The following is a 22,572-nucleotide window of genomic DNA, read 5'->3' on the forward strand; positions in this document are numbered from 1 at the left end:
TAGAAATGGAAAAAAAGGAAATTTAATGACGTGAAGAGATTGGGAAGAAATACAGGGGAAAAATGTGTTATTTCATGTAGCTGTATGAAAATGGTTAATAATGAAAAACTATACATATTAAATGGGCAATCATGTGTGTGTGTGTGTGCATTGGTCATGTATACAAATTGCCTACATGTGTATATACGTACATGTATACAAATTGCCTACATGTGTATATGCATTCATCTGCCTTATATGTTCATATCTACATACATATATCCAAATATATCAGATATATTTTATTATACATACTATATGATGGGCTTCTTTCAGTTTCTATCTACCAAATCGACTTACATGGCTTTCCTGAGATTATAGCAGAAGATACTTGCCCAAGGTGGCACACAGTGGGACTGAACCCGGAACCATGTGGTTGGGAAACAAGCTTCTTACCACATAGCCATGCCTGAATATGCATTTTTAGTTTTGTCAGAAATTTACAAAAGTAACTCGAGGGCCCAAAGTTTTGCGCACTGCACTTATCAAAGTTTGAAAGTGCAATAAAAGGTACGAAAGAAACTATAAAGTGCACTCGCCCTCTCCCCCCACACAGATGTGTGTGTGTGTATGTGTTGTACACGTATGGATGCCTGCATTTCTTAAGCTGCATCTCCACGTGACAACCTGATAAACACGTACAGATGTACAGCTTTATCTCAATAAACGAGATGTTATAATTGCCCCCTACCTACACCATTTATTCCCCTAAGTACCGTCTTCATCAACTTATCCACTGAACTGGAAAATCATCGTCAACAACACTGCTTACATCGCTATGGAAACGGCACCGTATCACACAGTCACTGGAACACATTCCGTGCGCGTGTGTGTGTGCGTGCGCATGTGTGTGTACATGAGTGGTTGTGTATGTGTATGTACGCATGTGCATGTTTATATGTCGGTTTGTATATGTGTGTGCATACATCTGTCTGTGCATGTGTATGTGTGCATGCATGTGTGTGCATGTCTGTGCATGTGTGAGTGTGCATATTGTACATATCTACATGTATGGATGTGTGTGTGTGCATATGTAAAGGTATAGACAAAGGTGAGCAATTAAGAAGTCTGGTTGGAACTCATAAGGTCTCAGGTTCAATTCCACTGCACAGCACATTCAACAAATGTCATGTTACAGCCTTTGGTCAACCTCAGCCTCGGATGGATGGGAAACTGTAAGGAAGCCCATCAGATGAGCGGTACCAGTGATTCAAAACATGAAAACTTGTTACACACTCTGATGCTGATTCCATCTGAGATTTACAGTTGATTAACAAGGGTCAATGTAGGACCCTAACCCTAATCCCCGGCCCCTCTGTTAAGTGCTAATACAGTGTTTAGGAATATTCACCATTGAGACAAACAGACAATCTATTTATCTATGGAGATCGTTTGTGTTTTACATCTGTTTTCAATGCCAGTATGGGTTGGCTGAGTCGTTTCTGTTCTTCTAAATGGGTAGGAGGTCACATCCAGTTTTGTTTTGAAGACACTTACATCCACACCATGCAGGTCTCTCAGACATTTTCAAAGGATACTGAAGAGCTGTGTGCCCTTGTGAAACCCAGGCTGTTGCAGTATCTGGTCCTGTATTTTGATGGTGATACTGGGATCTTTGGCACTATGCAATGGCACCCCGTTCTACTGTTTGTATAACTTTCAATGCCAAAGTTTGGTACAAGGCCTTCCAGGAGTGTGTGTGTGAGAGGGAGAAAGTGAGAGAGACAGACAGACAGGCAGACAGACAGATAGATAGATAAATAGATAGATAGACGAGTAGATAGAGATAGAGAGGTGAGGAAACAGGTTTAAACCACTTTTCCCATCTTCTATATAACCATCACCACCCACCCACCCACTCACACATCCACCCATCTACCCCTTGCATTCACTTGTTTAACATTCTGCATACAATTTATCAACTTGAAAAATCTATTTATTATTTGGTCCCCAGATGGTTAGGGGTTAGCATTACTGATTATGACTTTTTCCACATCACATATCCTTCTCCCCCCCCCCCACCACATCATTGCCAGTGAAAACCATCAGTACAGATTATTCCCACTCTCCCCCTCCCCCACCCCAACGACTAATCTTCTCTAATCTGTTATTGCAATCTCTCCAGGTACCCAGCATCTTATCACCTTCTTTCAGTCTTACTCCATATCTCTCTCCCTCTCTCTCTCTCTCTCTCTCTCTCTTTTCAATCTCCCTCCCTGGCTTCCCCTCTCACTCCCTCTCTCTCTCTTCTTCTTTCACTTCATTTCTACACAACTGATTCAATTAGCTGTGTTTAATGAGAGATAAGACAATCCGAAAAAAAATGTCAGTATGGTTCCTGCGCAATGAGAACATCGTAGCTACACAAATCACACCTCTCACACACACACACCTCATACACACACACACTACACACCTACCTAACACAACCAATACATCTTAAGCGTAGTGTTGTTTCTCTTTACCCAACGTATCAATGTCTTTCAATCTGTCGCACAAACATTTTGCTTTCTCTAATTCTTATCTCTTATATCAACCAACGCTCTCAATAAGAAACCAGTCTCTCTTACCTCATTTGAGACAGGTTACACACACACACACACATACACACACATATGCATATACACACGCACATATATATATATATATACACACACACAAATATAGCTACATACACATAAATATCTACATATATATGTAGATATATATATATATATATTATTAATAATAATAATATGACAACAAAAGAATGAATGAGATCTTGATATTATGTAAAATAGAGGAATTTATCTATAAATAAAATATGTGACAATTAGCTGGTTGTCATAATAAAACTCAGAGTTTCAGATGCCAGGGCTGAAGTCTGCTTGGGCAGCTCATCAGTTATTAAGACAAATGCTAGTGAATTAATCATGGATTATCTCATAGATTTGAGATTTTGGTGATGTAAGTGTTTTATCTTTAGAATGACATTGTAGGGTAGTGTGAGAGGCCAGCTCTGGTTGGTTTGAAGCTAAACAGTTAAACTTTCAGCTCCACAGATATTAAATTTGAGACAGTTTACGGTATTGCAACCAATCAAGTTAGGTTTAACCCTTTCAATACCAAAACCCAGCTGAAACTGCCCCTGGCTCGGTTGTACAAATGTCTGGCTTTCAAAAGTTCTGAATTAATATCTTCCACCAAACCTTAGTCCCAATTTATGTTCCTAACACTAGCTTAATGATAACTAAGTTATTTTACTAAATTCTTTGTTATATTTAAATTGAATTGAAAGAAACACAGAGCATCTCAACAACAGAAATATGGTAACAAAAGGGTTAAATGACTTCTACAAAAGAAAAGGAATTGGTAGAACCAGTGTGTTTCTAACAAGATGTCAATTTTAGACTTGCACTTCTGATCTAATCTTTATTCTCCAGATACAATATTTCTTTAATAAATTTTGTCGGGAAGATATTTTTAATATCTTAAAATATAATTTTTTCATTTCATTTAATAGAAAATCATCCATGTTGCATTCACATCAATTTTATATTCCATTAAGTCTTCAACATCAGAAGCAAAAGGTTATATATCTAATAAAGATTATTTCTTCTACAATGGCCATTTGCTAAGTTACTTTAGGTGTTCAATCTTTTAGTTTTAACTTTGATCTATTTGGAATTTTTGAAATGGTAAAACAAAGACATTCCTGATTTTCTCTTAGAATATTTTTATATTTTCTTTCTTTCATATTTTTTTACTTTATAACCTTTTCATAAAAACAGTTTCTTCTTTTTAAATTTTTCAGTTTTGTCTGAATTGCTTTTAACTTCTTTCATAAATAATGTAAAGAAAACAAAAAAGCCACAACAGAAAAGTTCATGCTTCAAACCATTTACCATTTAAACTGGCCACATTCAGCCAAAATACTCTACCTGTTTTATGTTTAAGCCAGTCAAACTGGGCCTCTTACGCCTACCCTACAATGTCACTCTAAAAATATCACTGAAATCTCATGGCTAAGAGATAATCCATGGTTAAGACAAAACGAATGAATAAAGAAGGATTATATTTAGCAAAATAGTCTGGTGATGTCACTGATGCTGGTGTCACATAAAGAGCACCCAGTCCAATTTGTGAAGTGGTTGGCATTAGGAAGGGCACTAGCCCTTGATCAAACTGTCCAACACATGCCAGCATGGAAAACAGACACTAAATGATGATGATGATGATGTGTGTGTATGAATACACACATACAGATAGATATACATATGCATACACACACACACCAACTGTGTGCATAAAAATGTGAGAATATATGTGAGAATACATGTGCACACACACACACACACGGTTTCTTTTCTCCCCGTTTTCCCTCCTTGCTTCGGCAGGTGAAGCATTGTGTTATGTGAAATGATCTTTAATGCTGTCTTTGTTATCCACTCAACAATGAAGTAGAGAGAGAGAGACAGAGAGAGAGACAGAGAGAGAGAGAAAGACTGCTATACATATTTCATGTCAGTTAGGCAACAAGAGTTATGAACCTTGTTCAAGAGTACATCTTCACCACATTAGTTACAAGCACTGAATTCATAGCCATGTGCTCACTACTCCATCACTTACACACACAACAAAGCACTATGTATATTTGTGTGTGATATATACACAGATACATACACACATATACAATAAAAACTGTGTATATGCACATGAGATACACACATACACAGACACACACACATGCGCATATATATATATACAAGAAAATTACTGTATATGTGTGTGTGTGTGTGGTACATATAATATACAACAGAACACTATATATGTATGATATACACATATATATATACAAAAACACTGCATATATATATGTGATCTCTCACTTTCTATCTATCTATTTATGTACATACATATATACATTTATACATTTATATACATACATATATATATACATTTATATACATACGTATATTTACACACATACATACATACATTTATATACATACATACACATCAAAACACTGTGTGTGTGTGTGTGTGTGTGTGAGAATGTGCCTAACTCCCTTGCCTGCAAACTTCATTAATACCAAATATCTTCCCCCCCCCCCCCGACCCATCTGTGGCAGAATTATTAAAAGGGTCTGCGAAGTGTTGTGCAAACCTTATTGGGAGAAGTGGAAACTGAAAAGAAGCCCACTGAATCCAAATGGTACAGCCTTGATCCACACACTCTATGTCTGGCTGGTTTTGGTGGAAAGATGAAAAGCAAAGTCGACCTCGGCAGAATTTGAACTCAGAACATTAAGACAGGTGAAATACCACTAAGTATTTCGCCCAGCATGCTAACATCTCTGCCAGCTCGTTGTCTTATTAATAATAATAATAATGATAATAATGATAATAAGAATGATTATAATGAGCTGATTGTATAGAGATGTGAGTGATGTACCCATTTTCCTCTAATGATGCAATTGTTTAGACCACACTGTCTGCCCTGTCCACCAGCCAACCAAACCATTCTAGGAAACAGTCCAAAATTAATGTTGTTGTTGTTGTTCTTCTTCTTTTTTGTCTTATTATAATAATTATTATTATTATTATCATTATTATTATTATTATTGCTGCTACTTAATTATCAAGAGCTTTATAATTGCCTTAATGATCGGTGGTTACTGCTTCTTCACCAGTTTGCAATTTGTAGCATTGGAAATGTAGGCCATCTTAGCTGCATATTTAATGTCTTGGCTAACAGTCACTTTGATGATGATGATGATGATGATGATGATGGTGGTGGTGGTGGTGGTGGTGGTGGTTAGTCCAGGATATTAATAATGGCGTTGGTGATGATGGTGGGGTGGGATTGGTCAATATGGAGAGGTGGTGGTGGTGTCGATTAGTCCTGGATATCAGAGTGATGGTGTTGGTAGCAGTGGAAGTGGCGATGGTGGTATCAGTTGATGCGATGGTGGTAGTGGTGGTGGTGGTGGTGGTGGTGGTGGTGGTGATGATGCCATTGATTATGATTGCTGAGGGCATTGTTCGATGTGCCTCTGTGTGTGTGTGTGTGTGTGTGTGTGTATGTGCGATTTTCTTGTTGTTTTGACCCCGGTTAGCCCTGATCAAACAGATCTATGATCAACAGCATTCCAGCCATGACCCACCCATCATTTTAGATTCCAGCCATGACCATCTCACCCTACTGTCTTAAAAAAACAATCACACATTGTTGAATGTAGTCCTACATCCACCAACAGATGAGGTGGTCATGACTGGCATGTCCCTGGTTAGGGGCCTGCTCATTTCAGTGACAACCCTCAACCCAGTTTATCTGTGCCTCATAATAACTGCTTGTCCCTCTCTGTCTCCACGTGGCTCAGTGGTTAGGGCATTGAAATCACAATCATAAAGGTCATGAGTTCAATTCCCGGCAATGTGTTGTGTCCTTGAGCAAGACACTTTGTTCCACCTTGGTCCATTCAACTGGCAAAAATGAGTTGTACCTGGAATTCAAAAGGGGTCAACCTTGTCACATTTTGTGTCACGCTGAATCTCCCTGAGAACGACATTAAGGGTATGCATGTCTGTGGTACACTCAGCCACTTGCACTTTAACTTCACAAGCGGGGCTGTTCCACTGATCAAATCAACTGGAACCCCCCCACCCACCCACCCAAAGTGCCATTCTCTCTGTCTCTGCTTTTACATCAAAGTCTGTCTTTCCCTAAACACCTTTACCAAAATCAATCGATCGATCAATCGATCTATTGAACTGTATCTAGATTTCACTTTCAATAACTTAATTTACCAATTGTCTCTCACAACCACCATTCATCACTTCTTTTTGCTTGATTGATCTGCTACAAATGGCAACCAAATTGCGCCCAAACTGCACTTGAAAGAAGAAGATGGGATGGCCACAGACGGAATGCCTTTTATAATAAGTCAGCTCATTTGGGATTAATGAGGGGTTTATCAACAACAATCTGAGTCTCTCACTCCCTCCCACTTCCTCTCTCACTCTTTCCCTCTCTTCTTCCTCTCTCACTCCTTCTCTACTCTCTCTCTTGGTGGGTTATATATATTTTTTTCAACTAATTTTATTGCATTTTATAGTAGGTTTTTTAACTGTTTATATTATTTTATTGGATATAACTTTCTATGTGTATTCCATACAATAAGGTTATCCTAAGATAGGAGTTGTGGTTCGATTGGTAAAATCGCAAATTTGTAATAATACTATATGTACATATACGTACATATAATATTGAAATATTAATCCCTACACATTTTTTGCTGTTTTTTGTTTTATCATTCTCTCTTCTTTTTCCCTCCTAATCCTTTCCTGTCAAAGAACATAGGCTCGAAACGTAAAAGACTTCTTCATTTTCCCAAGCGTCAAACTAATACACTTGCTTGTTATTCCTACACGTCTTCTTCTTTTGTTTTCTGTAAATTTGAACTATATATATACATATATATATATACACAAACATATATATATATACATATACCACTGAGCATTTCACCCACGCTAACGATTCTACCAAATAATAATAATAATAATGAATGAACGAATGAAGAAAGGAATCAAATGTATTATCATAATTTTTTAAAATGGTGTTTCTAAGTAATTAGAATTATAAGCCTTCACTGTATATTGATTATAGAAAATGATATAATATTAGGACATAAAAACCCCACTAAACAGAAAAATGGGTTTTAGTGTGCATTGGAATTAAATATCTTCTCTCTATATTTATATTTTCAGTTTATATTTTATGTCTGGTGTTGGTCAAAGTGCCTTGCAGTATTTATTCTGGTCCTTTATGTTTTCTGTTCAAATCTCACTAAGGTTGGCTCAGCCATTCATCTTTTCAAGGGTTGATAAAATAAAGTACCAGTAATAAACTGGAGTTAATGTTGGCCTTATGTTGAATTTAGAAGCAATTATGTATTTTAACATGTATAAGGAACCCTTTTTTGTCAAAAATTAGGTTTAAAAAATATGGGAGTCTCTTATACATGGATAGCATTATAATCCCTTACAAAACACTTTTTTCCAAATTTTAAGCCCCAAAATTTAGGGGGTTCCTTATACACGTTAAAATACAGTATGTTGATGGCACATTTGAGTCCATATTGCTGACATTAATGTGCTGTGCCATGTTGTGGCACAATATATGAATTCTGCAGCCTATAGGGCTGTAGATTCATCTACAAAAAACTAAATTTTTCTGCAAATAATTTCTTTTACCAAATACAACAAAAAATTATCTGCTTTGACCAAAGAAATATTATACTTTACATAGATGTAGAACTTGAGAAAAGAAACCCAAAATCCTTAACTTACAGAATGGCAGGAAAATAACGAAAACAGAAAAGAAAGAAAACAATAAATACTCGAGATGGCTGAGATTGAATCGAAAGAGTATTAAAAGGGAAAAGTTGATTAAACACAAAGGGAATATTTTAATTATTGATAACTAATTAAATAAATGATGCGGAAACAAAACTAAATTCAATCAGCAATAATGATTTTATCAGAAGACTTGGAAGTTAAACCTGATAAAAGTTTTTATTCTCTGTGCTTAATAATTATTTTTACTAATCTCTGATGGAAAAGGATTCCTGTGTGTTTGTAATTATGTTACAGACAATGATATATACCATGATAGCAGTTTACAATACATATATATATATATATATATATATATATATATATATATATATATATATATATATATATATGTATGTATATATATATACTGCATTGAGATATAATATGATTTATATCATACAGTATGTGAGTGCACATAAAATACACAAGGAGAATTTCTGCTATATATTTATATATATATATATATATATCTGTACATATATAAGCACGGTAACATAAAAAGACATACATATGTAGATAATACTCTCTATATGCGCATTTATATATATATATATAAATATATATATATGTCCACACATAAATATATTCTTTTATTCTTTATATATATATATATATATATATACATACATAAATATAGAGAGAGACAGACAGACAGACAGATAGATCGATATGTGGGTGCAGGCATTGGTGTGCGGCAACAGAGCTCACATTGTAGTCACATGGCTTAGTGTTCAAGCCTGCTGTGTGGAACTTTGGGTGAGGGTTTCCTATTATAGCATCAAGTTGGCCAATTCATTCTGAATGACTTTTGGCGGATGGAAACTGCGCACAAACTCATGCATAAAAACTACGCACATATATTTATATATGTATATGTGTGTATATATATATATATATATATATATATATATATATATAATTATTATTTTCATTATTATATATATTTATATATCATGTGTATTATACATTATATATTTATATATACATATACATACATACACACACACACACACACACACACACACACATATATATATATATATATATATATATATATATATATATATATATATAAAGCACATTATATATGTTTGTGCATGTGTTTGTATATATATATATGTATATATTATGCATACATTTTATATATTACGTATATTATACACAATATATATTATGTATATTACACATGTGTGTGTATGTATGTGTATATATATATATATATATATATATATATATATATATATATATATATATATATAGATAGATAGATAGATAGATAGATAGATAGATAGATAGATAGATAGATAGATAGATAGATAGAGAGACTGACTGATTGATTGATAGATGTGTAGAAAGATAGATATACAAACAGATAAATAAATATACTTAAATATACACGCACGCACAGGCTCGTATAAACTTAGACACATGTTCTCTCAAGTAAGAATGCATAATGAATGGAAGAAAGCAAACAGAAATGAAAGAGGTTGAATTTAAACTTACCTTCCATTTGAATACTTATTAACAGGGAACGAGAGGCAGGCTTTCCACCTCTGGTGTTTCCTTGGGGAAGCCATTAGTTGCTTATGGGTTTTTGGGCTTCGACCAAGATGTGAACCAAACATGCCGCTTTCGGTTTTTGCTGATACTGTGTGTGCGTAGGAGGCTAACTCTGCAGGTGTGCGAGTGTGTGTGTGTGTATGCACATGTGACTCTCTTCAACTATGCAAGTGTATGCACATTGTACGCATGTGTGTGTGTTTAGATATATAGGTGTGTGTACATTGGTGTGGCGCGACTCAGCACAAACAAACAAGTCTGCGAGAATGGTTTGGTGGTTATCTCTGGTTCAGTTCCACATCGAAATATACCCGACTGTATTCCCAGAAAGCAACAAATGATTGAAGAGATGCATAAATAAATGGTAGGAATAAGGGGGGAAAAAATCGAAAAAGAGAAAGGAGAGGAGGGGAGTTGCAGGGTAGGGGGGAAAGCAGGGTGTGTGGGTTGGAGTAGGGGGTGGGTGGAGAGATTATTAGAAAAACAATAACAACACAAATAAAACTGTGAGCAAAAAAACAATTTAATAACGCAAACAACAACAACAATAATAATGATAAGGAAGATAAAGATTGGTGGTGGTGGTGGTGGTGGTGGTGATAAGAAGAAGAATTATAAAAATAATGATAGAAATAATATTTGGAAAGTAAAACAGAAAAGCAGAGAGAGCAAGTAAAATTTGTATTGATTTTTCTAGCAACAATCGCAATAGTTCTGGTAGGAAAGGAAACGGTAAAGACAGCAGAGGGACCCTGACAAATGGAACTGTTGATATTTATGTGCTAAAAGTGTATATGGCATGTGTGAGGCAAAGTTTACAGTCGGTTTCCATTGATTCTGTGAAAGAATGTGTGTTTGTGTGTCTGTGAGTGTAAGGGAATGTGGTTCTGTGCAGCTTTGACTGGAGTTAATACGGAGTTTGCATGTCTCCCTCCGTGAGAAAGCACGTGCTTGTATTTGCGCCTGCCGGTGTCGCTTCGGAAGATTCCGTCATTGCACTGCCTTCTACAGCAGCACCAGTGTCGTCGGCATCAGCAACAGTGCCGCTGCCGCCTCCGCCACCAGCTGCTCAATCAATGTGCAGTGTTGTGTAGCAAGCAGATAGCTTAGATGAGGGAACTCGTAGTGCTGCTGTTGCTGCTGGAAGCAACATGGTGCCGGGCTATGAATGGGTGCATCCCTCCTTCCCCACCACCCTCTGCCCTCCTGTTCTGTTTGGAAAAACTGCAATGCCTAATCTGCGGCTACTTAAGAGACACGTTCGGTTGAAATCCTTCGAAAGACTCATTGACCATTAAGATAAACGGTTTGGCAATGGCAGCAGCAGAAAGAATGGAATAGCAGCAGCAGAGACGCTAGTTGTTGCTGCAGCAGCAGCAGATGCAGCAGTAAATAGCAGCACACAACAACAAGAGCAACAAGAACAACAACTGAGAATGCAACAACTCGAAATGATTATGAAATGATTAAAGAGAATAGCCCGCCCACCCCCACACACCTGCTGTTTTCCATTAACATTCAACAACAACTAACCCCCACCCCTCTCGCTCTCTCTCAGCCCCTCCCCTCCACCATTCTACGCTCTTTTGTCTCAGTGCGGCATTATCAGTAAAGTAAAGGCCTAGGATTCCACTGTGGTGTGTATATATGCATATAATTAAATATGGGTGTGTGTGGGGGTGTGGCCATGAGTGTGTGTGTGTGTGTGTGTGTGTGTGTGTGTACACAAACACACACAATCACACAGAAATATACGCTCACATGACTAATACACAAACATATGCATATATATATATATATATATATATATATATATACACACACACACATATATAATTACATATATATACATACATATCTACATATATATATAAACACACATGCAGAATACATACACATATATGTATATGCACATATATAACTTTATATACATACATATAGTTACACACACACACATATACTTTATATATGTATATATATGTATATATACATACATACAAATACGTATGCATATGTATATATTTATATATATACATATACACATATCCATGCATACATATACATTACATATGCATATTTATGAATTTGTGATACAAACATACACACACACACACACACACATACATATATAAATTTATAAACTTTGAGAGAGTGTAAAATAATTCTTTGGAACATTGGATCTTGAAGCAAATAAAGCTATCAGTAACAGAATGCAGAAAATCTTGGAGGCTATGCCTGGAACTCAAATTCACATATCCTTTACACACACGCACATACATATATGTAAATACATACATGCACATGTATGTACGCATATATATACATACACACACACACACATTCATACATATATACATATACTTACATATACATATATGTGTGTGTATATATATGTATGTATGTATATATATATATATATGTATACACACACACACATATGTATGTATATAGCTTTGATGCATATCTAAAAATTAATGTATAATATAAAAAAATATATAAATGTAAAACTTAGAAGTACTTTGTTCTGTGACCTCTACTTGGAACTGAACACAGAACCATTTCTTTCAACTGGTGACTGTTGGATCTGCTACTGTAACACCCTACCGCCCCCCCATTCGCCTCACACGTTTCCTCATTGATTGCATTGTTGAGTATCTCTGGTCATCTGTGGTCCGTTTTACATGAAAAGACATCAGATTCAATGAATGCCTGTTCGATCACTATTGATGACTACAGCAGCCAATAATTGAGATTGAATCATCTGCTTCTTATTTTATAGATATTTCCTTGTTTTCTCCTGACATATTTTCATTGCTACATTGAGCAGCTAAAGTGACTGGGCACAGCCTTTTCATCTCTCCTCCCCCCCCTCTCTCTCTCTCTCTCTTTCTATACTCATTACATTCTTCACACTCATACACTTAAACATACAGAAAGGCATATACACTACAATTCTCTGTCTCCCTCTACATACATACATACACACGCACACACACACATATATGTATATATATAATTTAATTGACAGAAAAGTTACAAAAATGACTCAAGAACTAAAAGCTTTGTGTGTTACACATTACCAAGTATATATATTGTTATCTCTCTCTTTCTCTCTCTCTCCCCCCCTCTCTCTCTCTCTTTATATTTATGTATATTTCAAAATAAAAATCAAATGGAAATTGTAGTTGTGATCCCCGTGCCGGTGGCACATAAAAAGCACCATCCGAACATGGCCAATGCCAGCACCGCTTTGACTGGCTTCTGTGCCGGTGGCACGTAAAAAGGCACCCACTACACTCACGGAGTGGTTGGCATTAGGAAGGGCATTCCCTTTCCGTGAGTCTCTTAACCCAGACTGTCATTCTCCCTGCCCTTCGCATGTCAGTCTCCCCTCTTACACCCAGGTCTTTCTTCTCTCGGCTCCTATCAACTGCCTCCTCCATACACACCAACATTTCACATCCAGTGGAGCATGCTCTCTTTATTTCTTTCCAGTCTTTGCATATCTTCCACATTCAATAGCCATGCAGTATCACACTTCATACACCACACCATCTCCATCCATGTGTGTCCATATATATATATATGTATATATATGTATATATATTATTGAATGACATGACAGGCAAACTTCTTGAAAAATAGGCATTATCCATGTGACATTGTAACAGTTTTTAGAATTTATTCCAGAACCATCCAAAGGCATACTATTATCACTGGTTATATAAGGAACAAGGTCTCTCTCTCTCCCTCTCTACCCTTCTCTCTATCCTCCTCTCTCGACATAGAACAGGCAGGACGGTCATGGCTGGAATAGCCTTGCCTGAGGATCAGGGGTGATGCAACAACAACAACAACAACAACAACAACTACACAATGCTTTTGTGTTTATTTCACATTTCCAACACTCTGCTGTCCAGTCTTTTATATTGGGGAACCTGGAGACACACCATTGTTTCCAGCAGTAAGTAATACGTTCTGTTCAACTGCTGAGGAATTCAGAGGGAAATTTTGGAATCGAAGGGGTCAGTGGTTGGGGAGAGCAGAAGAGGAGTCTACAACAGTTGGTTCTTGAGGAAAGGGAATGCTTGCACTTTTCCCTAACTGCAGCACACACACACACATGCTCAGACAAGCACACACACACACACACACACATGCAGACACAAACACATAAACAAGTGCCCATACACAGACACTCCTGCTCCCACCCCCCATATACACCGTACCAAACACACACACACACACACACACACACACACACACACACACACACACAGAGGCCAGATTTCAAAAGCTGTTATTTCCTAAGAACGGTAAGTATCTGTTGTGTTTATCAAATATTTACAAGGAATGTCTTTGAGACAAAGATAAGACATCTATCATGATTTTATCAAACAGTTTGGTATGTAGAATATGAAGTACATTAAAGAACCACCTGGTTACAATAATATGTACTCAGGGCATCACACACACATGCACACACACATACAGATACACACACACATGTATATGTGTGCATATATATATAAGAAAGCCATAGAGAAAAAGTGTGGGGGGGGGAGATGGTGATAGGACGAGTATCATGAGTCAACATTTTACTCTACTCAAATTTTTGTCTTTCACAAAAGCCAAACATTCTCTATTTTAAAAATGGAACGAAGGAATTTCTTTTCAATCCCCGTTTAATGTTCATTCTGCATTCTATTCTACTCTAGGCACAAGGCCTGAAATTTGGGGGGAGGGGACCAGTCGATTAGATCGACCCCAGTACACAACTGGTACTTAATTATCGACCTCAAAAGGATGAAAAGCAAAGTCAACCTCAGTGGAATTTGAACTCAGAACGTAAAGACAGACGAAATACGGTTATGCATTTCACCCGGCATGCTAATGTTTCTGCCAGCTCACCCCTTATTAATGGGGTCATGATACCAAATGCTTCTTCAAATTGAAGAACAAAGTAAATATTGTCGAATAAACCTGATCACTTCTGGTAAGAACTGTATGAAAATCAAGAAGAAATCTTAGACCAATATTTCTCAACACCTCTTGGAATTTTGAAAAAAAAAATACCCGCCATGGTGAATGGACAGGGGTAGAATAAATACAGCCATTCCTCATCTTACCATTTAATGGGAATAATAAACTTCGATTTCAGTCAATTTATTGAATTTACATTGATCTCAACAAACATACTTAAAACCATAAAAATATTAAAAAACTTGATAATTACCAATATTGATATGGAAAATCAAGTAAAATATATGCAGAAATATGTGCAAACTATTTATTAAAACAGATATAAGCTAATAAATTGTTTTGAATGTTATTTCCTGTTATAGATTTCTTTTCTTTCCTTTTTTTTTTTTTTGAGTCAAGTTGTATGTCTTGGAACCAATTACTGACATATATATAAGGTGTGCCAATAGATACACACACACGCACACACACACACGCACACACACACATATGATATATATATATATTTATATATATATGTATATATATATATATATATATATATATATATATATATATATAGAGAGAGAGAGAGAGAGAGAGAGAGAGAGAGAGAGACAGAGAGAGAGAGAGAGAGAGAGAGAGGCAGATGTGGTTGTATGGTAAGAAGCTTACTTCCCAATCACATGGTTCTAGGTTCTAGGTTCAGTCCCACTGCATGGCACCTTGGGCAAGTATCTTCTACTATACAGGCCGACCTGAGCTTTGTGATTGGATTTGGTAAACAAAAACTGAAAGAAGTCCATCATATGTGTGTGTGTGAGTGCGTGTGTGTATTTGTCCCCCTCCCTCGCCCAGCATCACTTGACAACCGATGTTGGTGTGTTTACGTCCCCATAACTTAGCAGTTCAGCAAAAGAGACCAATAGAATAAGTATCAGAATAACTTACAAAGAATAAGTTCTAGGGTCGATTTGCTTGACTAAAGGCAGTGCCCCAGCATGGCCACAGTCAAAATGACTGAAACAAGTAAAAGAAGAAAAGCATTTTGCCTGGCACAGTAATGACTGTGCCAACAATACTGCCCGACACCACTCCGAAATCCTGCCATGCCCAACTGGTAGAGAATGTATTTTCTCCTCATGAAGGAGTGTTTTCCACAGAGGATTGAAACCCAATCCTCTTCTATTTCACATTGGCAGCATTATCCAACCAAGTAAAACTGATATTATTCATGAATTCAAAGCTTCTCCGACTCAAGTTAATGTTTCTAGCAAACAACCAACGGAATACATTCCAGATATACATGGAGAATAAATTCTATGGAAGATATTTGCAACAAGGGTAGAACGAAAGAAAGAAAGAAAGAAAGAAAGAAAGAGAGAAAAATAATTCACAAACCTGAGTGAATACAACCCCACACACTCACATGAATATATATACATATGTAAACTCACACACACACAAATGCATTTTCTGGAAACGGTGATAATTGACAGGTTTGGAAGCAAGATGGCTTCACTGACATTTCTCAGATGATCAACAGAATTGATACGAAGAACATTAAAGCAGAGTCTTTTATCAGAACTAATACATTTTTTTTATTTTTGGTTTAATATTTTTTGCATTTTCTTATGTGAGAGTATGATGTGTGTATGACAAATATATTAACATGAATACATATGTATCTAAATATATATTTAAACATATATATGTCTATGTATGTATGTATGTATATATATATATATACATTTAAACATACACAGGTACATACACAGACACACACACACACATATATATAAGAACAATCATATGCATGGCATTTGATGTTAACGCATAAATGTAGACGTATATAAATTTATATATAAGTATATCTGTATATGTATTTATGTTTATGCATGTATGTATGTGTGTGTGTATATATATATATATATATATATATATATATATATATATATATGCATATATATATATATATATATATATATATATATATATATATATATGCATATACACACACATGCACATATATACGCGCATGTATATATATGCATATATATATGTATACACACACATATACATATGTATATATAGACACATACAATATATATATACACATATATATTACCTATACACACACACATATATATATATATCTACAAATATATATATATGTATGTATACACACATATGTATCTGGCATCCATCAGTTACAATGATGAGTGTTTCAGTCAATTCAACCAATGGAACAGTTTGCTTATGAAATTGGCATGCAAGTGGCTGAGTACTCCACTGACATGTGTACCCTCGATGTAGTTCTCAGGGAGATTCAGCGCAACACAGAATCTGTCACAAATGACCATGGGATGGCACGTAAAAAGTTCCCCTCCTAGGTACAAGTCTGGGTAAGGTTGTTTATGGAAGACCAGCAGTCACCCATGCATATCGGCCTCTCCTCTCCATGCCACTGATGTTACCCAAGGGAAAGGCAAAGGGGCTGATACAGCTTGGAATCCAGAGACATCGCAACTCATTTCTGCAGCTGAGTGAACTGAAGCAACAAGAAATAAAGTGTCTTGCTCAAGAACACAACACACAGCCTGGTCCAGGAATCAAACTCACCACCTCATGATTCCGAGCCCGATGCTCTAACCAATGAGCCATGCACCTTTTTGATCCTTCGATGTCGGCTCTTCGTACCATTGTGAAGCAAAATTCACAAAGTGCTGGATTGTTCACCCACGAACACATGCACACACATACAGCATCTTGTGGATCTGGAAGGGCAGAAAGATGTGGTATTTTCAAAGCAACACTCAACTACATCTGATGCTATCTACACACACATTATAAACAAATATATATATATACACACACACACACATCAACACTCACACACATACACAGACATACATATGTGTACACACACTCACGTTGATGGTTGTCAGTTTTATCTTGGTAGGGATATGACAACCTCTCCATCATCCGTTCCAGAAGCCAGAGGGTTAAATCTGGGGGTCCTCAACAATTTAAACTTCTCAATAAACTTGGCACTATTCTCAGTAGAAATAAGTTCACTGGAAGAGTGGAATTTGGCTGCTATTTCTACGTGATATGGTTCATATAATGCCATAACCAGTGAAAGAGAATTCCAAGTGTTCGCTCGGCCAATTTTGGCAGTGTCAGCAGTATGAGTTTGTGATGGTTATTGGAATAATGGCTAAATCTACTCCAGTGAATTGTCATCTCAGAACCATTACAGCATCTCGAATAGCGCCAGTCTTGCTGTTGTATTCCACTCCCACGGAATTGCCATAAATTAAAGTTCAGATCAATAACTGTCAATATAAGGATCAGAATGCCTGATGTTGATGATAATGTCGATACGTTAACCCTAATCGGGCTGAATTTCTATTGAAATTCTTTGTGTTTCAATTAATTTTCACAAATAATCAACAATGTCGATGGAATCAGTGAAGTTACAAACATTTCCCCTTCTTCTGCAGGTGTTTGCAGATAATAAGGAATGGAAAGGGTTCTTGCATAAAATTACAACAGGGAATTATAATTTAAATATGAATACTAAGTTATAGAATCCAAGGTAGCCTTATCCAGATTAACAGTGAAAAGGTTTATTCTTTAGTCTTTTACTTGTTTCAGTTATTTTGACTGTGGCCATGCTGGAGCACTGCCCTGAAGGGTTTTAGTTGAGCAAATTGACCCCAGGACTTATACAAGTTAATTAAAGAAAAATTCATTATATTTATAGAGGGGAAAAACTATTGGGGGTGGGGTCACCAGGAGGACACTGGAGGGCCACATGCATCCCTGGGGGCCACGATTGAGAGCGGCTGACGCAGATGCTTTCTCCTTGGTTCCTTTATTTACAGTTTGATACTGGAGGTTGAGGGAGGAATAAACGGGAGCTCCACAGCCCTTTAAATTATCCTCAAATTTGTATTGATCATTCAAGAGAAATCAATAAATCAAGACAATAAATCAAGACTCAAGAATGGTAAATCGGTTTTAAAATCTTGATTCTTCAACATTTTCAATAAATCTAATCTTACTGCCCCCCACCCCCATACCATTCCCCCTTTCCTTAAAATTATAATGGCAATGATGATGACAATAATCTCTCCTGCTTCTTTTAATTCACCTTCTTCTTCTCTTTCGTCACCTTTCTCCTTTCTTTTCCCTCTGGTGGTGGTGGTGATGGTGGGGGTGATCATGGTGACAACAAAAACTATGATGATGATGATAGTAATGATAATGATGATGATGATGGAAATGTTGCTGTTGCTGCTGTTGGCAGTGGTGATGGTGGTGGTGGTGGATTGTGGTGGTGATGATGATGATGACGGTATCAAGGATCTCCTCGTACTTCTGAAACATTTTGATTTTTACTTTCATTTGCAAAAAAAAAAAAATCTGAGAAATGAATTTTTTATGAAATTGGTTTTTGCCAAGTGAAGAAGGTATTTCTGGCTGTAGACAATAGTCAAGGAATTTCCACTGGGTCAGAGAGAGAGAGAGAGAGAGAGAGAGGAGAGAGAGAGAGGAGAGAGAGAGAAAGAGAGAGAGAGAGAGAGAGAGAGAGAGAGAGAGGAGAGAGAGAGAAGAGAGAGAGAGAGAGAGAGAGAGAGAGAGAGAGAGAGAGAGAGAGAAAGAGAGAGAGTAGAGAGAGAGAGAGAGAGAGAGAGAGAGAGTGTGTGGAGGTGGGGGGGGGGGGGGTCAGTCAACCGAATAACAAGACATTTCAATTAGCGAGCCATGTGATGATAGGGTAACGATGGTTCACTTTGGAAAAGAGTCACTTGTTGTGATGGAGAGATGAGGAGGGGAGGGGTGAGTTACATCAAGAGGAGGAGGAGGGGGAGGAGGAAGAGAAAAAAGGAGGAAAAGGGAAGCAGAGGAGGAGAAAAGATGAGGCAGAGGAGGAAGTAGAAGAGAAAAAGAGGGGAAAAAGGAGGAGGGGAGAGGATGAGAAAAGAGAAGAAAGGAGAAGGGGAGAAGGAAAGGAAGAGAAAAGAGAGGGAAGATGAGGAGGAGGAAGAGGAATTTTTTTTTGTGATGGTAGTTTCCAAGGGAAGATCCTGCATCAGGCATGGAGAGTCACTTTTGCAAAAAGCAAGGCCACAAGAGATGCATCTCCTCGTTAACAGGTGGAAATCCACACTAACGAAGAGAATTGAAGGTAGTTTTTCATTAGGTATGGCATTCAGAAAGCCACCCCACCCACTCAAAAGGGCACGACTGTGCAATATGACCACCTGGCCTAGGGGATAAACAACAACAACAACTACAACAACAATTTAACAATAAAATATAAAAACAACATAAAATTTTCCCTAGCAGCATTTGAACTCATGATGTAAAGGGCTGGAGCAAATCCAGCAAGCATTTTATTTGACAATTTCTTACATTGGTAGGGAGGGTCACATATTTGTAGGTGAGGGGTTTAATGAATTCAGGGCATCTTTTCCCTGACTTATGGTCTCTTAGACAATTCATGCATGGATATATATTATATATATATATATATATATATTATTGAAATATCAATAATTCTACAACCCCAGGCCATCTTACGTGTAATGTGGGTCCAACCCATGCTAGCATGGAAACCGGACGTTAAACGATGATGATGATCATCATCATATACATACCTATATACATACATATATATATATATATATATATATATATATATATATATATATATATATATATATACACACACACACACACACACATCATATAAACACCCCTGCCCAATATTATAATTGTTAACATGCAATATCTACATATGCACACATACCCACACACACACTATATAATAATTGCTAATATGCAATAATGTTGTTCCAATGTGAAGAATATTCAGAGTTCGTCCGAGTTTTTTTTTTTTCCAATTTTGTCGATTCCTTCCTATAAGGCTGCAGTATTTGAAGTGTGAAGAATTATTAACAATGGGCGTTATAAGATTAAAAATAATGAGTGTTTTTGATCTAAGGAATTAAATTTTCTTCCATGTGTACCTACATGCATACACACACACACACATTATTGAAATGTTCATAATTCTACACTCACCACCAGATCATAATATTCCTGCTTACATGCAATAATGTTGCTGAAATGTAAAAAAATTCTTGGAACATATTCAGGATTTTTCTCCCCATAAAACTGAGGTAATTGAAACCTGGAGCAGAATTAACAAATCGAGAGGCTGACTTAACAGTATTATAAACCATGGGCAATGCATTTTGGGCCCTTAGAAATATAACAGCAACATACAAAATTTCTTGTCCACGAACAAACAAATAAACAAACAAACATGGCTGGAAACAATACCTCCACCTTCGCTAAGGCGGACATAATAATAATAATAATATCAATTACAGGACAATTTTGGAAATCATAACTACATATTCTATTACCCCAAATGGATAAACAGTGAAGTTGACTCATATAGGATTTGAACTCACACCACCTGGTCAACTATATTTATTGTATGAACTTTAAAAGGTTAAATTCTAATTTCCTGAAATTATTTCCTCTTTTCTTTGAGAGTCACAAAAACAATTACCGCTAGGTCTTTGTTTCTTTCTCTCTCAAACAAAATAAACAGATTATTTCAATTAATTAGGAATTGCTTTCATTTGACATTTCAGTTCGGGAGTCGTTAACTTAATTATATGCATAACTATGTGATAATCTGTTCAAATACCAGAATGCTACCTCAGTGCTGATACCAACACCAAAATACATCCAAAGCAGTTTAGAAAGTGATTGGTGTTAGGAAGGGCTTCAAGCTGTAGAAGGGCTCCCACTCAAAATAGAATGTTTGGAGTGAGTTATGGCCCTCTCACTCATTTGTGGAGGCACGTGGCTTAGTGGTTAGGGCTGTTGGACTCATGATTGTAAAACTGTGGTTTCAATCCCTGGACCAGGCAATACATTGTGTTCTTGAGCAAAACACTTCATTTCACATTACTCAAGTCCACTGAGCTGGCAAAAACGAGTTAATCCTGTGATGGACTCGTGTCTGTTTCAGCCCATGGTTTCACATCAGGAATTTTGCAACACAAATTCATAACCGTGATAACTTATTCCCTACTTTTTATCATTTTTTAGAAGCTGTGAATTGGAATGAAAAAACAGAAACAAACAGAAACATTCACAGAATATCCCTTACCTGTAACTTCTTAGAGTGAGAGGAGCATCACAGCTGTAAAACAAAAAAAAAGCAAAAAATGGTTAGATAATGAGTTAAGAAAATGACCACAGCACAAAAGGAAGGAAGAACTTAACTATGTCGATAGCAAATCTGCCTGCAATCAGCTCTGGTTCTATGACACTGGTCTGTTCGTATTTAAATTAAAACTTGCCATGATTAGATTTTTCGTAAATTATGTTCTAAACATCGGCTTAATAATGAAAACAAAGTTGTTTTTGCTAAATCCCTACAAATTCTTGATTGTGTTTTGGAAAATTAATTGAAAATTATGGCTGTGAACAATGTTTCTCATTAGAAATATGGTAATGAAAGGGCTTCCATCATGTTTTATAATGTAAATGCTATTCATTAACAGAGCAAAAACAACAAGAAAACCAACAGAATCA

The 22,572-nt window shown here is 36.6% G+C and overlaps 1 protein-coding gene across 17 annotated transcripts in view; it reads right to left on the minus strand.

The window, feature by feature from the left end:
- LOC106883520 (rap1 GTPase-activating protein 1) overlaps nt 1–22,572 on the minus strand; it is a 411,187-nt gene that overhangs the window by 234,689 nt on the left and 153,926 nt on the right. For 14 of the 17 annotated variants that reach the window (XM_089342809.1, XM_089342816.1, XM_089342819.1 and 11 more), the window contains one exon: nt 22,145–22,177. The exons of the other annotated variants lie outside the window; for them this stretch is intronic. In XM_089342809.1, coding sequence (XP_089198935.1) covers nt 22,145–22,177 — 33 coding nt within the window. The remainder of the gene's footprint in view (nt 1–22,144; nt 22,178–22,572) is intronic. 17 annotated transcript variants of the gene reach the window in all.

Source organism: Octopus bimaculoides, chromosome 26 (assembly GCF_046866305.1).
Source record: "Octopus bimaculoides isolate indiv1 chromosome 26, ASM4686630v1, whole genome shotgun sequence".
NCBI lineage: Eukaryota > Metazoa > Mollusca > Cephalopoda > Octopoda > Octopodidae > Octopus > Octopus bimaculoides.